The 20,476-nt window shown below is 34.1% G+C and overlaps 1 protein-coding gene across 4 annotated transcripts in view; it reads right to left on the bottom strand.

Moving 5' to 3' along the window:
- LOC6047867 (guanine nucleotide exchange factor DBS) overlaps positions 1 to 20,476 on the bottom strand; it is a 216,319-nt gene that overhangs the window by 186,497 nt on the left and 9,346 nt on the right. The window contains exon 1 of one of the 4 annotated variants that reach the window (XM_038266281.1): positions 3,323 to 4,377. The exons of the other annotated variants lie outside the window; for them this stretch is intronic. Coding sequence (XP_038122209.1) covers positions 3,323 to 3,344 — 22 coding nt within the window. The 5' untranslated portion in view covers positions 3,345 to 4,377. Of the gene's footprint in view, positions 1 to 3,322; positions 4,378 to 20,476 lie in introns of those variants that run through there. 4 annotated transcript variants of the gene reach the window in all.

Here is a 20,476-nt window from a genome sequence, read left to right as displayed (position 1 = left end):
ACGCGCAAACCATCACATTGTTTTTTTTTATGCGGATCTCCACCCGATCGTGACGGCAGTGACCGCGGGAACAAGGGCGCCCTCGGGTGCCGGGTGGTGGACGCCACTGTCAATGTCAACTTTGCGTGTATAAGCCCGGCAATAAAAGTTAGGGGGGTTTTTTTTTTACTCTCTTAAACGTAATGTCGCGTGTGGAAGCGCCATTGGGGAATTAACATATTTAGCGACGCCACTGAATCGACGAGACGGACGGCAGACGGCGGGAAATTAGTGAAAGAATTTTGCTAATTGAACTGCACACAGGCTAATTGAACTGAGAATTGATGTAAAATTGATGCCAACAATTGCTAAGAATCTGTGATTGATTTATAGTTGTCAAATGTCAATTTGAACATTGTTTTTCAGTTCAATAACAAATTATTCTAAAATAATATGCAATACAAATTATTAGGGTTAGTGAATTTTCACGATTTCGCGGACAGCGTAAAATTCGTGAAATTTGAAGATTTCCGTGAAATCCCGTGAAATTTATCAATTTTCTTAAATCAATTCTTTAAAATCAAATCAAATTATTCGCTCTACAGCATTGCCTTGGCGTTCTCGATTGCGAGATTCCTACTCGAAACTAAGTGTCCGAAGGCTTGATTGTTGAGGCAATTGCAAACCTCTTTTTACACCTTAGCTTCCATCCACCCCGGGATTCGAACTGACGACCTTTGGATTGTTAGTCCAACTGCCTACCAGCGACTCCACCGAGGCAGGACCCAGGGAGACGACTCCTACACCTGGACTAAGCTAACGACCTAACCTTTTGGTTAGTCCGGGACCAACATTTACTTCCCGTCCGACGGAAGGCGTGATCAGACAAATCTCGTCTCGAAAAATGCCACCGGGACCGTCTGGGATCGAACCCAGGCCGACTGGGTGAGTGGCAATCACGCTTACCCCTACACCACGGTTCCCGGCACAATTCTTTAAAATAACAACATAATATGGGAACCATACCCTTTTCAGCCTATTTCTATTATCGGCCTATCAGCACTTTGATCATGAATTCATAAAGTGTTTTTGACTGTTCCAAAGTAATAAATATCTCAAATAAAAGTGAGCAAGCAAGTCTCCATTGTTGATAAACCTGAAAATGTTGATTGAATAGCGGAAAACATTAGTTTCCAAAATATCTAAGTATTGACGAAAATTTATTTTTTTTAGGCCCAAACATGCTAAATATTATTATCAATACAGAAAAATGCATTTTAAATTGTTTTCGGATGACTAGACTAATATTTTCATTGTAATTTTGATTTTTTTTTTGAAAAATATTTGTTTCCCCCTGATTTTTCAGACTAATTTTAAGGGAGGGGGGCATAAACTTTGAAAAATATTGCAACGGCCTAATATGAAATTTGAAAGATATATTTTTTAACGAAAATAAAAGATTCTAGCTTGGTTTGTTCAAGATTAAATAAATAGTTTTTTTTTATCTCTTTAAGTTCACCTTTTAAGAACATTTTAGATTTTTTCTGAGTTCTGTTTAATTTTCACGACCTTTGATTATTTGGGTAGATGGTTTCCGTGGAATTAAAAAATATATTTCTTTTTGTTTTTTGTTCTGATTTTGAATAAAATTTAGAAAATTTCGTTACTTCGTTACGTTAATTTAATCTTATTTTTGCCTGTTAATTTTTAATTTAGTTCTTGAAAAGTGAGATGAAAACCTTAAAGCTATTTTTACTGGGCAAAATGTCACAAAAAAATATTTTGAATGTTGGATTGTTTTGTTAAGTTTGGCTTCGATAAGAAATTCAATGAGATGTAAAAAGATAAAATATCAGCAAATCATTGAAAACTGTTTAGCTATATTCGTCGGACATTTTAAAAAATCAGCTTAATAAATGACAATATGCATGCCTTTGGTTTCCATAAATACACATAGAGCCCATCCATTAACCAAGCAGATTTTTTTTTTAAATTAGTTAAAGCTTTTGTTTGTGTCACGCTCAAAATAAATTGAGATTTTTTGAGTTTATTAAAAAATAATTCATATAATATATAATAAATACATAACAAAGCATAAAAAGTATTTTCTCTAAGTTTAACATAAGATTTTCATAGTTATTTTGATGTTTTTCACGTCTGCGTTCAGTGAAATTTGGTGTTCTGAAATTTAAGGTCACCGTGAAATTTGAAATTTTTGAGCGTGAAAAATCTAATCCTACTAATTATATTTAATGTAGGTACTTAAATTTTTGAATTGAAAGATGAAAAATTTGCAAATGAAAAGAACCTTATAACATTTCTATAAAATATATCATTTTATATTTAATTTAAACCATTCAAGGGAAAATTTCAGTTAACAAATGATTTTTAGAAAAGGTTTAATGTACGTCCTTTTTTAAAAATATGATACTTTGAGAAGCTAAGAAATTATCAATTGATTTGTTAATAGATTAAAATCAGATATTTAGTTGCTGAGCAAAACCTTTTCAAGTGAAAAATCGGAAACAAACAAAAAAAAATATTGCTACCGTCAACTGGTATTACTACACTGAAAACAATATAAAAGTACCAAATTCCTAAATTCTAAGAATTTTGGCTCCTTTCCTTATTAAGTAATCCAAAAAACCCGATTACTAAATAAGGAAAAGAGGCAAAATTCCTAGAATAAAGGAATTTGGTACTATTTTTTTTATTTCAGTGTATGGGACAAAAAAAAAGAGACATCTCTAGTTATTTCTCAATTACAGAAACAATTTAAATGATATCAAAGAACTTTTTATGTGATTTTTTTTTGATAGTTTTCCAACATTTTCCTAAAATTTCGAGGAGTTTGATTAACCTGCCTTCAATGCAATCTTTTGAAAATTGACCCAAGCTTTTGGAGGTGGTGACATTAGGTCCAATCGAACTAAAATGATGCTCAAATAAAAAGAAAGGATCAAAACAAGCCATCTACTAGTGTAACTTGTTCTAGTGTAACCACAAAAAAAATTTTGTTTTTGGGATGATTTTACGAGGTGTAATTTTTGACCAAAAACGTAAGTCAACTTTAAATAATAGCCAAAATGACGGAATTATTTCTACGAACGTGATTTTTTCAGCAAAATTTTTCAAACATGTCCCCAACAAAATCCTGTAAACAGAATTAAGTTTTATTGATAAGAATATGAGAAATTTCAAAACCCGTAAAACAATCACTTTGATCCTATCTCACCCCCACTAACAGTAGTTCAAATGTTAAACATTTTGCAAAATCAGCAACCATTTTTTAGCAAAGTCCCCGAATGATCTAACACCGCGCGCTGCAAAGATCCATAATTACCGGTACTTTCCGCCTGACCCATTCCGCTCCAACTGCTATCCGCACAAGGAATTCCTTCAAAACCGACTCCCTCGCGATCGATGACGCAATCCTCCTCTCCCGGCGGGAGCTGCTGTCAATCACAAATCGCATTCGCCAATCTCCCCCCGATCGATCGAGGCTTTCGACCTCTCAACGACGGCGACGCAACGCGTTTGCCAAAGTGTGACACCTCCTCCTACTACTACTCCTACTCCGGCTGTGGTCGCGGAACCGGTTCGCCCTGGGACTCCTCGCCGCGGCCGGTTCAGGTCGAGGAAGATCAGGTTGATCGATCTTCTGGTTTCACGCTTTCACTGCTAAACGACAAGCGGATTGTGTCGTTGAATTTCTCCTCTCAGGAGCGCATCTTCGTTCACCGTTCACCTAACTTTCCTTCGGACTTCTTCGAATGCTAATTCTCTAATTAAGACCACGTCACTGAACCCGAAATAACACGATCGTGTACTACTGCTGCTGCTGCAGTGATCTTCTTTTGTTTGAGCTCCCCGAAAAACACCGCGAGCTTCATCTAAAAACAACAACCTCAAAGCAGATATTGCCGAGTGATCTTCATCAGCTTGATGGGTTTCATCTGTACTTCACTTTTTCCGAAACTTCCCCCCAGCTTGACACTTGGACAGACAACTCAATCGCCGAGTACCGACAGCGCGCTTCACCATGCAACGACCCGCGGATAAGATCCACGTTTTTCGGGATTTACGAAAATAGATGTCAACACAGAGAACACCACACGACACGCTGCAGAAGAACGCCAGAGACTTCTTCAAGGTGGTCTCGCGGCTGAACGTCACCGTATTGCCTAATCGATCGCTTCCTCTATCAAACAACAAACAAACTCCCGTTACACCTGTGCGTTGATGTTGTTCAGAAGAAAACCCTTTCGACTACACGCACGAACGCGGGTTCTGGCGGCGCAACTTCAAACGACGCGAAAATCCGCGACAAAGATCAACACGGAACTTACGGGCGAACGCGCGATCGATACGGCTTATTCCCGGCAACTAACCCGACCGTGATCAAGCCGGGCGTTGATGCGCCGTGAAGTTGGTCATCAACTATGCAGAAGAGAGAAGAGAGAGAGTACGATGCAGAGCTGTGTACAGTCGGCTAACCGAGAGTACGGAATCAAATATGGCGAACAGCCTGTCAAACAATCCTCGAGGTGTTTTCTAACGAAATAGTGAAAATCTGTCAAATCAAAACCATTTCTGATTCTGATCAAAACATGATCAGCTCTCGATCGCTCTCTGTTGACATTCTCTTTCTCGAAATTCTTACTCTCTAACATTCTCGCTCTCTCCATAAAACTATCATCCAAGTAGCTTAGCAGATGATGATGATGATGGGTGGTGCACAGCTGATTGCAGATGCTCATCATTTCTCCCAACGATGATGACGAACGACGATGATCACGCAGTCACAAATACAAACGAAGCATAATGCGAACTAAGTGGAAACGCAGCAGGCTTAGAGGGCCAGCATCATCGTCGCGGTTGTTTTAGTGCCCGATTACGACGCGTTTAACCGCTCGTTAGAGAGCTTATAAGCTTTTGCGTTGTGGGGGAGAGTGCGGGTGGATGATTTGGAGAGAGGACCAATTGGGATTTGTTGAGGGGAGAATTATGGAAAATAATGAATACAAATTTTTTGAATTAACATTTCTCAGTCAAATGGTCAAAAACGATTTTTTTAGACATTTACAAATATTTTTCAAAGTTTATGTTTTTTCGAAATACTTCAAAATTGTTATAGAAATAAAAATCCAATCAACATAATACTATAAAAAAATACATTTTCCTGCGTTTTTAATCATATTTAGCATGTTTCGGCTAGCTTGAAAATATTTGGAATTTTTGTGAAATCAAAAAAAACGTTGATACCTAGATATTTTGAAAAACAAAAATTTCAAATCAACTGGACGTTCGAAATTGAACACTTTTGTCTTTTTCATATATCCGTGAGCCACGCTACTGGACAAGTTCTTTTTTATTCATTGCAAGGCAACTCTCAGCAAAATTATTATTGCTGACCATCTAAATTTTCATTAAAAATCTTTAAAAAAAAATACACTTGGACTTTAAGCAAAATTTGGAATTTTTGGACCACAGATCGAAAGAAGACAGAACATTTTTCGGAAAAAAAATATTTTCATAAATTTATTGAAATTTTGCAATTTTTTGGAAATTCCATAACTGTAATAATGTATAAGAATCAAACATTTTGTGATAATTTTTGCTTAAACATTTTGAAAAATCATCAGGGCAGAGACGAGGAACAAACAATAAAAATAAAATTTGTACTAGCCTAACGAAAATTGTAGAAATTTTTCTCAGCTTTTCGGTCGATAATAAAAACAGTCATTTCACGCAAAACTACGTAAATGACCCAAAAAAAACGTTCGAAACCGAAAATCGAACATCCATGATTTTCTGCAGATTTTTTTCCCATGAATATTTCTCGAGAAATCATCGGATTATGAAGCTTGACCTTTATTCGGTGCCAAAAGCATATCCTATATTTCTGGAGTTTTTTTTTTTTTTTTTTTGAAAAGGTCCAATAAACCAAATTTCCAGTTTTTGCTTTTTGGGTGTTTTAGAAACCGCCTTGTGTCAGATGTAACACAAAAAAAAACTGAAAATTTGGTTTATTGGACCTTTTTAAAAAAAAAACTTCAGATTTTGTTATTTACAGTCGACTCTCTGGCTGTCGATCTTCTCGATATCAATATTGCTCCATCTATCGATGAATTCTTCAGTCCCTTCAATCTGCATACTTCAATTGTCTTCATTCCTCGATATTTTCTCTTGCTTGAAGGATCTTTTCCTCGACGATCCCTTGGATTCTGTTTGCTTTGAAAATCTCTTCCGGTTGTCAATAATTTCACTTTCTCATGGCTTGCATAGACATTTTTTTTGCGAAACTATGCTTTGAAGGGTGTTTGACATTAGTTTGTTTTTGTTTGCTGGATGTTGCCATGATTCTCTCCCATAGCTGGGTATCAAGAAAAAAAATATTTTCAATCGTGTCTTCATTTTGCATTGTTCTGTAAACTGATGATTCTTTTCCTCGACGGTCCCTTGGATATTGACAACCAGAGAGTCGACTGTAGTAAGAAAGCCAAATTGTGTAAACAAACAGTCTTTCCTGCTCATGTCTTCTTTTTTTATGACCAGGAAGGGGACCATCTATGAACCACGTGGATTTTTTTTTATTTAAATCTTCAGATAATCGATGATTTTTTTAAAAATTTTGATCAAAATTATGGTTAAATAAACCTAAAATATGATAATAATTTAATTTTATAATTGGGTGAAAACCCCAAATTCGCTTATGCGAAGTCTTAATAAAAACTTTTAGATAATTGAATTTTCGGATGATCAGGGTACCGGATAATCGGGTACGCACTGTATTTCTCTTATTTTCTATACATTGGAAAAATTTCACTTTGTATAATCGAATCAGGAATTTTTTTTATTTTTATTGTCTTATTTTTGATTGTTGAGCTTAAGAATGACCCCTAAACGACTCTGAAATGATTAAGAATTTTTAAATCCAAGATGGCGGCCAAAATGGCGGTGATGAAATGTTAAGCAAATGCATTAAGTATTCAAATTCAAATATGACTAAAATGAGGTCGCAGGATGCCAGATGTCTGTGTTTCACAGACATTTGAGCTTGTGTAAAATATTAACCGAAACTTATTTCGGCATTCGGCAATAGCATCCCTGATCGAACTCCGGATAATCGAATCTGTATTTGATTTTTATTTATTTATAAAGTCATATTTGAATTCAGTGAATCAATATCAGACAAATTGGATTGGTTTATTGCAATACAACAAAATCCTTGTTTTTTTTTGTTTTAATAATCCAAACATTCCATTACTATTCGAAGGAAAAATTTTGCTAGCACTTTGGATAATCGAGTCTGCTCTGTACTCTGGTTAGAACATGGAAAAATTTGTTCAGTAATACAATTAATTTAGAAGAAATTATCTCGAATATGTCATAAACGCTCCAATAGGTAGATCGCTCCACCCAATCACCTTTCCTCTAAACAAGAAAAAAAGATCTATTTTTGGATCATTTCTCTCCACAAGAGTCATTGGCGGCTCACATAATTATTGTTTGTTTACATTGTGCGCGTTCACGCCTCTCATCTCCAAGAGCTGTTGTTGTTGTTGTTAACGGAATAGTTTCCAACGGCAACAAAAGCCGCGCAGCAGCCACTTCACACACATCATGATCAATCCAAGACTACGGCGCGAACCTCCCACTTGAACGAGTGTGATCATTGATGCGTTGAATGTCAGAGAGCTGGGGGCTACTTTGATTTGAGGTGGCTTGTTGAACGACATTTGATTTTGATAACAGTTACTGTTGACAAACAGAGTGCCCATGCAGCAAAAACACGACTTGCACTCAAAGTTGAGCAAACTTCTGAGAGCGTGTAATGTAATAGACTGTCCCGCGTAGAATTATCCACCGTAATTCGCACATGTTCAACCGATATCATAACTATAATAAATAATGTTTTCATCGTTGTATTCAGCCCAAGTGAAATTGTGCCCGTAAAACCATTCACAGGCGTAACAATCACGCCGGATGCCGGCACGAGCAACGCTTCTCCGCATGTGGTAGAAGTTTCAGTTCTCATAAAAAGATGATTGATCACCCACTCAAACCACTTCACACCTCAAGTGTCGCGGTAGCTATACTAACTGACGGTGCTCTCTCAGACAACGCACGATGTCTGTCTACTGTTCAGTACAGTGTAGCAAAGCGTAAGATGGTTTCACACTTCACTGGCGTTCCGTCAAAATATAGCCGTCACGGTTCCCGGACTGGAACTGTGTCGAAGGCGGTCTATTAGTTAGTCAATCCGGACAAATTAGGAAGGAAATAAATTAATATGTTAGATTTTTCTAAATTAGGTCGTGCACAAGCAGGTAATTAACACTGTTTTGTTCGAAGAAATCAGAATTTCAAATTCATTGCACCAACTTTACCCCAAGGTCTATTTAAAACCTGCAATCTAGTATGCTTGATGGACTTTTTCTGCAAAACAAAAACGAAGAACAGACCCCTCGTCTGTCAGCCACATCGGTCCCGCTTTGATGACTGCACCGGCGGCGTCGTCATACTTTCCCCAACAGCAAACTGTACCAGGTTCCTGGTTCTAGATGCGCTCTCCTCTTTCTCCGGACCGTAGCTGGCCATGAGCATTACCGTCATCGCACCGACGACGGTCGTAATAATAACAATTTGGCCCATAATCATAGCGCACATTGACTGAGGTCTGGTCGGCGCGGCCTGCTACGATGCAGGTCCTGAGGGGATAAACCCCCTTTGAAGAGCTGCACTTTGCCACATGCCTAGAACGATGTGTCATGCCGCAGTATTGGCTGATTGCATTAGAGAGCCTATATGGAGAGGCGAAATGTCACTCTCAGGGTTCCAATCGAACTGTCAAATCGGGGTTCCAATCGAGCAACAAGGTCATGTAAGAACAAGGTCGGAATCAATTTAAAATCATTTTGGCAAAAAAACGAGACTTATAACAATCAAAAGCATTGTAAAACTGTTGTTGATAATAATCTGATAGTTTTTGTTATGTTTGTGCTTGTTCGGTACAAGAATAGTGCCAGCACCAAAGAAAAACTACAAGTTTTTCAACCTTAAATTTGAATGACTTTGAGTGTTTGAAATTTCTCCCAGAACACTTTATTTCCCTATGCAGGTCCCTAGATTGCATGACAGGAAGTGCAGCCAGCTGGAACGGCACAGCTGTACTATCTGTCACAAAATGTTCCTGGTTCTGCCACATAACCTCGAAAAGTTTGACACCGCTCGCACAAAACTGTCAAATCTACTTGTCTGTGGATTACTCTGGAAACCCCCTTTGAGATGCATAGCAATAGGGGGATGGCGTCGCTATTTTTAGACCACGTTTTCCACTTTTTCTCATCGAAACCGACTACTTTATCGACTTCATTTTGCTGGGCGAGATAGGACGCCGTCTATTTTTAGACGATGACTCAGCACTTTTCCACTCTTGCACTTCAAAAAACCAGATGGCAGCACGATGTATAACGCCACGTCCCTATAACTTTCCAGTGGCTTCCGCCAGCCAGAAGCGCATCACAGTAGCCGGGGCGCCCTTCTTCCGCGGACCATGTGGTGATTCCAGCCAGCCTGCTATAATTCAATTTAATACGCCACCTACCGCCGGCACGGTATTCCGCTGGCAACAATGAAGTAGGCACTAGATGACCCCCAGCGGTGATCTGCGAAGTGACCCTTGAATGACCAAATGTAATAATTTTGATTTTATTTCGGAAATTTGGAAAAAAAATATTTTAAACTTAACACATCCTACAAAACACAAATCTGGAGTTTTTTTTTTTTTTTTTTGAAAAGGTCCAATAACCCAAATTTTAAGTTTTTGCTTTTTGTTTGTTTTTTAATGCCCCTGACTCAAGGCGGTTTCAAAAACGCCCAAAAAGCAAAAACTGGAAATTTGGTTTATTGGACCTTTTCAAAAAAAACTCCAGAAATAAAACTATAAACTGGAGCGTTTGGTACGGTATGTCCAATCCTTCCTCGCCTGTAGATTCTGTGAAATGTGATTCGTTTACAGAATCTTCTCTGCGGTAAATAAAACGTAGTTGGGCTGGCCAACTTAATTTTTGTAATACATGTTCGGGTGTTCTCGGGTATACTGCATTAATTAATAATGGAGCAATTCCAGCTCAAATAAGGAATTTTTCAGATACTTTTGTACCCGACTCTCTCCGATTTCAATGAAACTTTGTAGACATGTTCTCCTAGGCCTATATAAGCCATTTTTGTGTATATGGAGCCAATAGTACTCAAAAACAGGGATGCCAGGTACACAGATTTGTCTGTGTTTCACAGACTTTTGAAGTTGTGTCCAGACAATTTGTGATGCACAGACAAACACAGACTTTTTAAATGTGACACAGATATACACAGATTTTCCCAAAAACGGAGCGAAAATTCGATTTTTTAAAGTCAGAATGGCAAACTTATGGGAAATTTGACGAGCTTTCCGGTAAAAATATTTACGAGACTGAAAAATCAAGTCTGTCATATATAAATTGCCAAAAACCACAAAAAAAAAACTATTTTTTCAACATTTTTATTTTTAAAAACGGTTTTTTTATCTTTACAAGGATTGGGCATAGGATAATGGTCAATATGGAGACTTTTATGTAAAATTGTCTGAGGAATCAATTCCCACTATCGGTTTTTGAAAATGTTAACGTTTAGACCTTTTCAAAAAAACAGTTTCAGTAAATTATTTTTGTATTTTTTTAGGAGAGGCATACCATCCTGCATTTTTCGTCAGTCTTTTTGTAACATCTTAGCCTATTTCCTCAAAAATTTTGAACGAAAAAAAAATCGTGACATCACCTTGAAAAATAATTTTTAAACTTAAAAATAAAAAAAATCTCATCGAAGTGGCATGTATTTTTCTTTCAGTGTATTTTTTCAGAAAGCCCTCTAATTTCCTACAAGTTTGTCTTTGACCACTTTTTGATACGATGCAACGGCTTTGAGATACAGTGGTTTTTAAATTACAAAATACAAAAATATTAAAATACCTTACGCCCTTCTCAAATGTTATTTTTGAGTACTATTGGCTCCATATACACAAAAATGGCTTATAAAGGCCTAGGATAACATGTCTTCAAAGTTTCATTGAAATCGGAGAGGGTCGGGTACAAAAGTATCTGAAACATTCCTAATTTGATCTGGAATTGCTCAATAACAAGAAAAGAGCTTGGGGCGTAATCTCATCACAAGACTTTCCAGCATGCTTACACCGGACTGGCTGCGTTTATGTTAGATTAGATTTGGTTAGATTAGTTAAAAATTTGGAAAAAACCGGCTTGAAATTTTAAATATAGTTGTTTTATTATTTTTTTGTCTCCATCACAGCCGAAGGACAAAAACTTTTGATGTTATTAGAACTAGACTAAATAAGTGTTAAAAGCATTTTGTGTGTTTTGTTCATCTTTTTTTTTTTTAATCATGCTTGAAATTAATTTAAAAAAAACGCTGAACGATAAAAAAACACACAAAATGCTTTGAAAATAAATCATTTTAAAATAATAATCAAATCAAATTTCTATTTACATCTAAATTTCTAACTTTTGTTTCAATTCAAAAGCATCATGGACACTTGTGTGCTCAAACCTGGAGACTACTAAACTGTTAAAGCACACACAAACACGCAACCATCATAATGGGTTTTAAACTTGGTTTTAAATTAAAAGGTTTGCCCAAACAACGCGGTTTACTCCGAACCGGGGAGTGTGCTCCACTATAGAGCTCGGTTAATCGGATAAATGTGCGTTTTAGTGCCGGACACATTTTAAATTTGGTGTGTGTGTGTGTGTTACGCCACCCAGCCGTGAAATCTGTGCCTCATCGCATAACTGAGCTAAACCAATATGGGTTTTTTTATGCGTGTAATAAATTCACAACAGTCTAATAATTCATTTTCACCGCGGGTTCCCACGTTTTTAATTGGATCACTTACAGGAGGAGAAATGCCGTAATTGAATTTTTGAGATGGTATTAAACTTTTGCAGATGCAACGTAATAAAAACAATCAGACTTGTAAATGGTAAAGTAAATATAGTTAAAAAAAGTAAAACTGCACGGAGAAAAAAGAATTTCCAAGATCGTGAACACCCGTTCATGAAATTGGGAACCACGAACAAAGTGTTCAAATTCCTTAGTATGTTTTTGAAAATCGTACCATGGCATTTGAACACTTTGTTCGTGGTTCCCAATTTCATCAACGGGTGTTCACGATTTTGGGAACTATTTTTTCTCCGTGTGGTTACTTCATAAAAACGGAGCATTACACTTTAAAATAATCTCTCCGTGAAAAAGCAACAATTCGATGTCTTTGAAAGTTGGCCAGCGTGTGTCCAGAAAGTCAATAAATACCATGTGTCGGAGCAAACCACCAAGTGGCACCAAAATCCGCACCAAGGAAAGAAACCTCACCCAAATCGGCTTATCGTGCATTCCGTGTTGATTTCCATTGTGTTATTGCTGTTCGCGACAAGCTCTTGAAAAAGTGGTTGTTCACCACCACAAAACAGAGTAAATCAATTACACTAGCTGCGATCTACTTAAAACAACACAGACTTGGGCACAAAGTTGGCCACGCTCAATCACTCAAATCAACCCAACTCAGTGCCTGACTGTTGAGAGCGTCATTATGGTAAACACAAGAAACTCTGCAAAAGTAATTTCCTTGCTTGAAAAGTTAAAGGGTACTTGGATGAAAAGGAAAGTTTTGAAAGTCAAAAACATGGAAATTCAACTTACTTTGGTAAGTGAAATTTGCCTTATCTACACTGCTTTTTAAAATGATACAGCAATTCCATTTGAAAAGAGCCTAAACCAAAAAAAAAGTTCTCCGATCGGGCTCAAAATTTTCTGGGGGTTCCTCGGCCAAAATAATTAGACCCGTTTTTTTTTGCCATTAAAGTGACCAACATCGTGCTAGGATGGTTCGAAAAATAGCAATTTTCGTCATTTTTCGCAAAAACAACTTTTTTTATAAAATCATAGGGCGTCCAATTTTCCCGGGTTTTGATTTTCCCGGGAAACGGGAAAAATATTTTCTTAATCCCAGGAATTCCCGGGATTAAAAAAAATATAAAAAAAGTTTTTTTGCTCTTTGTTATGCTTTGGATTTTAAATGAATCATAAATGGATTAAAAATCCAAATTATTTTATATTAAAAATCATAAAATTCTTATTACTATATTTCTTCGATTAATTTCGATGACTATAAAAGCTAAAAAATCATTGAAACTGTAAAAAAACAAGAAACGAAAACAAATAAAATGAAACCATCCAATGCTAAATTATAGAATTTCAAATTTTATATAAAACATATTTTACAAACTATCTTTAAGAGCGAGTCCACGAATAGGGCATACCCCTTTGTATGGGACGTCGTTTGGACCTCACCAATCTGCCTGAAATTTTCAGAGGTTATTTGTACATATAAAACTAGCATCTGGACAAAATATGAGCACTCTAGGTCAACGGGAAGTGGGGCAAATCGGGACACAAAGTTTAAAGGTTCAAAAACGTCAAAAATCTTAAAAAACCTATAACTTAGGCAAAAATCAATTTATTTTCAAAATTCAAAATGCATCTGAAAGGGCTTTAAAAATGCAACAAAATGCAGGATAGAGCATCCCGATTGGTTAAATCTATAGGGAGTTATTGGCATTTTAGTGAAAAAATAGCATAATTTTCAAACTCAAATAAAAATGTGTTCCATCCAGATATCAACTCGGTTCGACCTGCAGCTTGTAGGGGACATCTGGGACTACCATTTGAGACTGAGAACGCTTTGGGTAAGGCAGTTTAACATATTAAATAGACACTTTTACTTTTAGTGAAGTTTTTGGATGTAAATTTTTGCTCGGGGGACCCCTTAGATCCCATTTTCTGGTGATAATTTTATCATATTCGTGTTCCTGAGACAATTTCACAATAGAAACATGCATAAAAATGTTTATTTTGATCCATTTTAACCCTTTAACACTCCTCCGTCCAAGGCGGAAAAAAAGTTGGAACGCTAACTTCAACTCGCTGGTTCTCAGCCAAAACTCAACCAATCTGGATGATTCCTTTTTCCAGAGATTTGTACGGATCTCCAGATGAGCCTAGAACTTTGCAGATCTCGATTTGATCAATCCTCTAATAACTACGACTAAATTAGTCGGAGCAACTTTTTTTCCGCGTGTATTTCCGAAAAGCGACTCAAGCGGGAACATTTTTGCTACGCTGCAAAAACACAATAACTTTGCTAAAATGTTAGCAAAACCCATAAAATTATAAATCAAAATTTCCGTTATGATCTCAGGATTATGATGAGCTTCTAAAATTTCCATTATTTTCACAAAAAAAAATCACAAAACTACGTAAAACTACAGAAAAAATAAAAATGCCTCATTTTATGACTAGAACTTTATGGTAAAATCATTGATTTCATTGATTTTTTTATGAAAATGTTTCAAATGATCTAAATTATATGTTTCCGAAACATTCTGAGTGTGTTTTTTCCTGAATACTACAAAATTTTACCAAAACTACGTAAAATACAGAAAATTTGATACTTTCCTTTAGAACTTTATTTGCTTCATGATAAAATTATGATTTATTTTATGAAAATGTTTCAAATGATCTAAATCACAAGTTTCCGAATTATTCTGAGTGTGATTCTTACAGAGTACTACAAAATTTTACGTAAAATACAGAAAATTTGATACCTTCCTTTAGAACTTTATTTGCTTGATGATAAAATCATTGATTTATTTTATGAAAATGTTTCAAATGATCCAAATTATAAGTTTCCGAATCATTCTGAGTGTGTTTCTTCCTGAATACTAAAAAATTCTCCCAAAACTACGTAAAATACAGAAAATTTGATACATTCGTTTAGAACATTATTTGCTTCATGTTAAAATCATTGATTTATTTTATGAAAATGTTTCAAATGATCTAAATTACAAGTTTCCGAATTATTCTGAGTGTGATTCTTACTGAGTAGTACAAAATTTTATCAAAACTACGTAAAATACAGAAAATTTGATATTTTCCTTTAGAACTTTATTTGCTTCATGATAAAATCATTGATTTAGTTTATGAAAATGTTTCAAATGATCTAAATTACAAGTTTCCGAATTATTCTGAGTGTGATTCTTACTGAGTACTACAAAATTTTACCAAAACTACGTAAAATACAGAAAATTTGATACTTTCCTTTAGAACTTTATTTGCTTCATGATAAAATCATTGATTTATTTATTGAAAATGTTTCAAATAATCTAAATTACAAGTTTCCGAATTATTCTGAGTTTGATTCTTACTGAGTACTACAAAATTTTATCAAAACTACGTAAAATACAGAAAATTTGATACTTTCCTTTAGAACTTTATTTGCTTCATGATAAAATCATTGATTTATTTTATGAAAATGTTTCAAATGATCTAAATTACAAGTTTCCGAATTATTCTGAGTGTGATTCTCACTGAGTACTACAAAATTTTACCAAAACTACGTAAAATACAGAAAATTTGATACTTTCCTTTAGAACTTTATTTGCTTCATGATAAAATCATTGATTTAGTTTATGAAAATGTTTCAAATGATCTAAATTACAAGTTTCCGAATTATTCTGAGTGTGATTCTTACTGAGTACTACAAAATTTTACCAAAACTACGTAAAATACAGAAAATTTGATACTTTCCTTTAGAACTTTATTTGCTTCATGATAAAATCAATGATTTAGCTTATGAAAATGTTTCAAATGATCTAAATTATAAGTTTCCGAATCATTCTGAGTGTGTTTTCATCCTGAATGCTACAAAATTTTACCAAAACTACGTAAAATACAGAAAATTTGATACTTTCCTTTAGAACTTTATTTGCTTCATGATAAAATCAATGATTTAGCTTATGAAAATGTTTCAAATGATCTAAATTATAAGTTTCCGAATCATTCTGAGTGTGTTTTCATCCTGAATACTACAAAATTTTACCAAAACTACGTAAAATACAGAAAATTTGATACATTCCTTTAGAACTTTATTTGCTTCATGATAAAATCATTGATTTAGTTTATGAAAATGTTTCAAATGATCTAAATTACAAGTTTCCGAATTATTCTGAGTGTGATTCTTACTGAGTACTACAAAATTTTACCAAAACTACGTAAAATACAGAAAATTTGATACTTTCCTTTGGGACCATCCATAAACCACGTGGACACTGGGGGTATGGCGATTGTCCACGCTCCATACAAACAAGATTTTTATTGTATGGACAATTGTCCACGAAGAGGGGGGGGGTTCAAGATTACCAAAAAAGTGTCCACGTGGTTTATGGATGGTCCCTTTAGAACTTTATTTGCTTCATGGTAAAATCATTGATTTATTTCATAATGCTTTTTCAAATGATCTAAATTATAAGTTCCTGAATCATTCTCAGTGCGTTTCTTCCTGAATACTAAAAATAAATTACCAAAACTTCTTAAAATACAGAAAGTTATATAATTTTATAATTTTATGTTGGTATTAGAATGTAGAGCATTGTTTTGGAAGCTTATTGTATGGGAGCAGTTCTCTACAGAATCAGTATTTTTTCTTTAATTTTATTTTTTGTATTTTTAATCCGGCTGAAACTGTTTTGGTGTCTTCGGTATGCCCAAAGAAGCAATTTTGCTGCATTGGTTCGTTCATTAAATTTTCCATACACATTTGGCAGCTGTCCATACAAAAATGATATGTGAAATGTGAAAATTAAAAAATGTGTATCTTTAGAAGGAATTTTTTGATCGATTTGGTGTCTTCGGCAAAGTTGTAGGTAGGGATATGGACTACACTGAAAAATTATACACGGTAAAAATATTTGGTGATTTTTAATTTCTTTTTGTCACTAAAACTTGATTTGCAAAAAAACACTATTTTTATTTTTTTATGTTTTGATATGTTTTAGAGGATATCAAATGCCAACTTTTCAGAAATTTCCAGAATGGACAAAACATCTTTGACCGAGCTATGATTTTTGAAGCAATACAGATTTTTCAACAAATCGAAATATTGTTCCCAAAAACTTTCATCTTCATTTTTCGATGTAAAATCGAATTTGCAATCGAAAAGAGCTTCAGTGATTTTTTTATAAAGTGCAAGTTTTCAAGTCAAGCTATTTTTAGGTAACTTTTTGAAAAAGTCGCAGTTATTCATTTTTTAAATAAGTGCCCATGTTTGCCCACATTTGAAAAAATATTTTTGAAAAGCTGAAAATATTTTTAAAAGGGCCTAACATTCAATATTATACCCTTTTGAAATGTTAGTCTTGATTTTAAATTTTTGAAAATATTTTTTTCGAAGAGATCGAAAAATTTCATAAATGTTTCATATTCCAACATTGTAAATCGGACCATTAGTTGCTGAGATATCGACATTAGAAAATGGTGGGTTGTTTGGGTGAGACTTAGAAAACATGAATTTTCCTGTTTTTTAACCTTTGAATGGCAATATCTCAGCAACTAAGGGTCGTATCAACAAAGTTCAAAAATATAGAAAATTTTCTCAGCTTTTCAAAAATATGGGCACTAATTTTAAAAATGAACAACTGCGACTTCTTTTCAAAAAAGTTACCTAAAAATGACTATAACTTGAAAACGGTGCACTATATAAAAAATCACTAACATACTTTAAGATTGAAAATTCGATTTTACATCGATAAATGAAGATGAAACATTTTTGCGACGAATGTTTCGATTTTTTTTTAAATCTATATTGATTCAAAATGTATAACTCGGTCAAAGATTTTTTTTTGCCCATTCTGTAAATTTCTGAAAAGTTGGCATTTGAAGTCCTCTAAAACATATCAGAAAATAAAAAAAAAATAAAAATAGTGTCTTTTGCAAATCAAGTTTTAGTGACAAAAAGTGAAATTGAAAATCACCAAATTTTTGTTTACCGTGTATAAATTTTTTTCAGTGTAGTCTATTTCCATACCTACAACTTTGCCGAAGACACCAAACCAATCAAAAAATTTCATCAAATGATACAGATTTTTGAATTTTCGAATATCATTTTTGTATGGACAGCTGACAAATTTGTATGAAAAATTATATGAACGAACTAATGATGCAAAATGGCTTCTTTGGGCATACCGAAGGCACCAAAATAGTTTCAGCCGGATTAAAAAAAAACAAAAAAAAAATGACCGAAATCTCAGTGACTTGCTCATGGGTGTTTTGAAAGATTTTCATAAAAAAATTTATCAAATTTTCCTACAACAGATGATTTTTACAGAACTGTGAAATTTTCTGTATTTTACGTAGTTTTGGTGATATTTTGTAGTATTCAGGAAGAAACACACTCAGAATGATTCGGAAACTTATAATTTGGATCATTTGAAACATTTTCATAAACTAAATCAATGATTTTATCATCAAGCAAATAAAGTTCTAAAGGAAGGTATCAAATTTTCTGTATTTTACGTAGTTTTGGTAAAATTTTGTAGTACTCAGTAAGAATCATACTCAGAATAATTCGGAAACTTGTAATTTAGATCATTTGAAACATTTTCATAAAATAAATCAATGATTTTATCATGAAGCAAATAAAGTTCTAAAGGAAAGTATCAAATTTTCTGTATTTTACGTAGTTTTGGGAGAATTTTTTAGTATTCAGAAAGAATCACACTCAGAATAATTCGGAAACTTGTAATTTAGATCATTTGAAAAATTTTCATAAAATAAATCAATGATTTTATCATGAAGCAAATAAAGTTCTAAAGGAAAGTATCAAATTTTCTGTATTTTACGTAGTTTTGGTAAAATTTTGTAGTATTCAGGAAGAATTACACTCAGAATAATTCGGAAACTTGTAATTTAGATCATTTGAAACATTTTCATAAAATAAATCAATGATTTTATCATGAAGCAAATAAAGTTCTAAAGGAATGTATCAAATTTTCTGTATTTTACGTAGTTTTGGTAGAATTTTTTAGTATTCAGGGAGAATCACACTCAGAATAATTCGGAAACTTGTAATTTAGATCATTTGTAACATTTTCATAAAATAAATCAGAGATTTTATCATGAAGCAAATAAAGTTTTAAAGGAAAGTATCAAATTTTCTGTATTTTACGTAGTTTTGGTGATATTTTGTAGTATTCAGGAAGAAACACACTCAGAATGATTCGGAAACTTATAATTTGGATCATTTGAAACATTTTCATAAAATAAATCAATGATTTTATCATCAAGCAAATAAAGATCTAAAGGAAGGTATCAAATTTTCTGTATTTTACGTAGTTTTGATAAAATTTTGTAGTATTCAGGAAAAAACACACTCAGAATAATTCGGAAACTTGTAATTTAGATCATTTGAAACATTTTCATAAAATAAATCATAATTTTATCATGAAGCAAATAAAGTTCTAAAGGAAAGTATCAAATTTTCTGTATTTTACGTAGTTTTGGTAAAATTTTGTAGTATTCAGGAAAAAACACACTCAGAATGATTCGGAAACATATAATTTAGATCATTTGAAACATTTTCATAACAAAATCAATGATTTTACCATAAAGTTCTAGTCATAAAATGAGGCATTTTTATTTTTTCTGTAGTTTTACGTAGTTTTGTGATTTTTTTTTGTGAAAATAATGGAAATTTTAGAAGCTCATCATAATCCTGAGATCATAACGGAAATTTTGATATATAATTTTATGGGTTTTGCTAACATTTTAGCAAAGTTATTGTGTTTTTGCAGCGTAGCAAAAATGTTCCCGCTTGAGTCGCTTTTCGGAAATACACGCGGAAAAAAAGTTGCTCCGACTAATTTAGTCGTAGTTATTAGAGGATTGATCAAATCGAGATCTGCAAAGTTCTAGGCTCATCTGGAGATCCGTACAAATCTCTGGAAAAAGGAATCATCCAGATTGGTTGAGTTTTGGCTGAGAACCAGCGAGTTGAAGTTAGCGTTCCAACTTTTTTTCCGCCTTGGACGGAGGAGTGTTAAAGGGTTAAAATGGATCAAAATAAACATTTTTATGCATGTTTCTATTGTGAAATTGTCTCAGGAACACGAATATGATAAAATTATCACCAGAAAATGGGATCTAAGGGGTCCCCCAAGCAAAAATTTACAACCAAAAACTTCACTAAAAGTAAAAGTGTCTATTTAATATGTTAAACTGCCTTACCCAAAGCGTTCTCAGTCTCAAATGGTAGTCCCAGATGTCCCCTACAAGCTGCAGGTCGAACCGAGTTGATATCTGGATGGAACACTTTTTTATTTGAGTTTGAAAATTATGCTATTTTTTCACTAAAATGCCAATAACTCCCTATAGATTTAACCAATCGGGATGCTCTATCCTGCATTTTGTTGCATTTTTGAAGCCCTTTCAGATGCATTTTGAATTTTGAAAATAAATTGATTTTTGCCTAAGTTGTAGCTTTTTTAAAATTTTTGACGTTTTTGAACCTTTAAACTTTGTGTCCCGATTTGCCCCACTTCCCGTTGAC

The sequence above is a fragment of the Culex quinquefasciatus genome, chromosome 3, assembly GCF_015732765.1.
Source record: "Culex quinquefasciatus strain JHB chromosome 3, VPISU_Cqui_1.0_pri_paternal, whole genome shotgun sequence".
Classification (NCBI taxonomy): domain Eukaryota; kingdom Metazoa; phylum Arthropoda; class Insecta; order Diptera; family Culicidae; genus Culex; species Culex quinquefasciatus.
The sequence above is the reverse complement of the archived record's forward strand: the minus strand, read 5'-3'. Positions and strand labels throughout refer to the sequence as shown.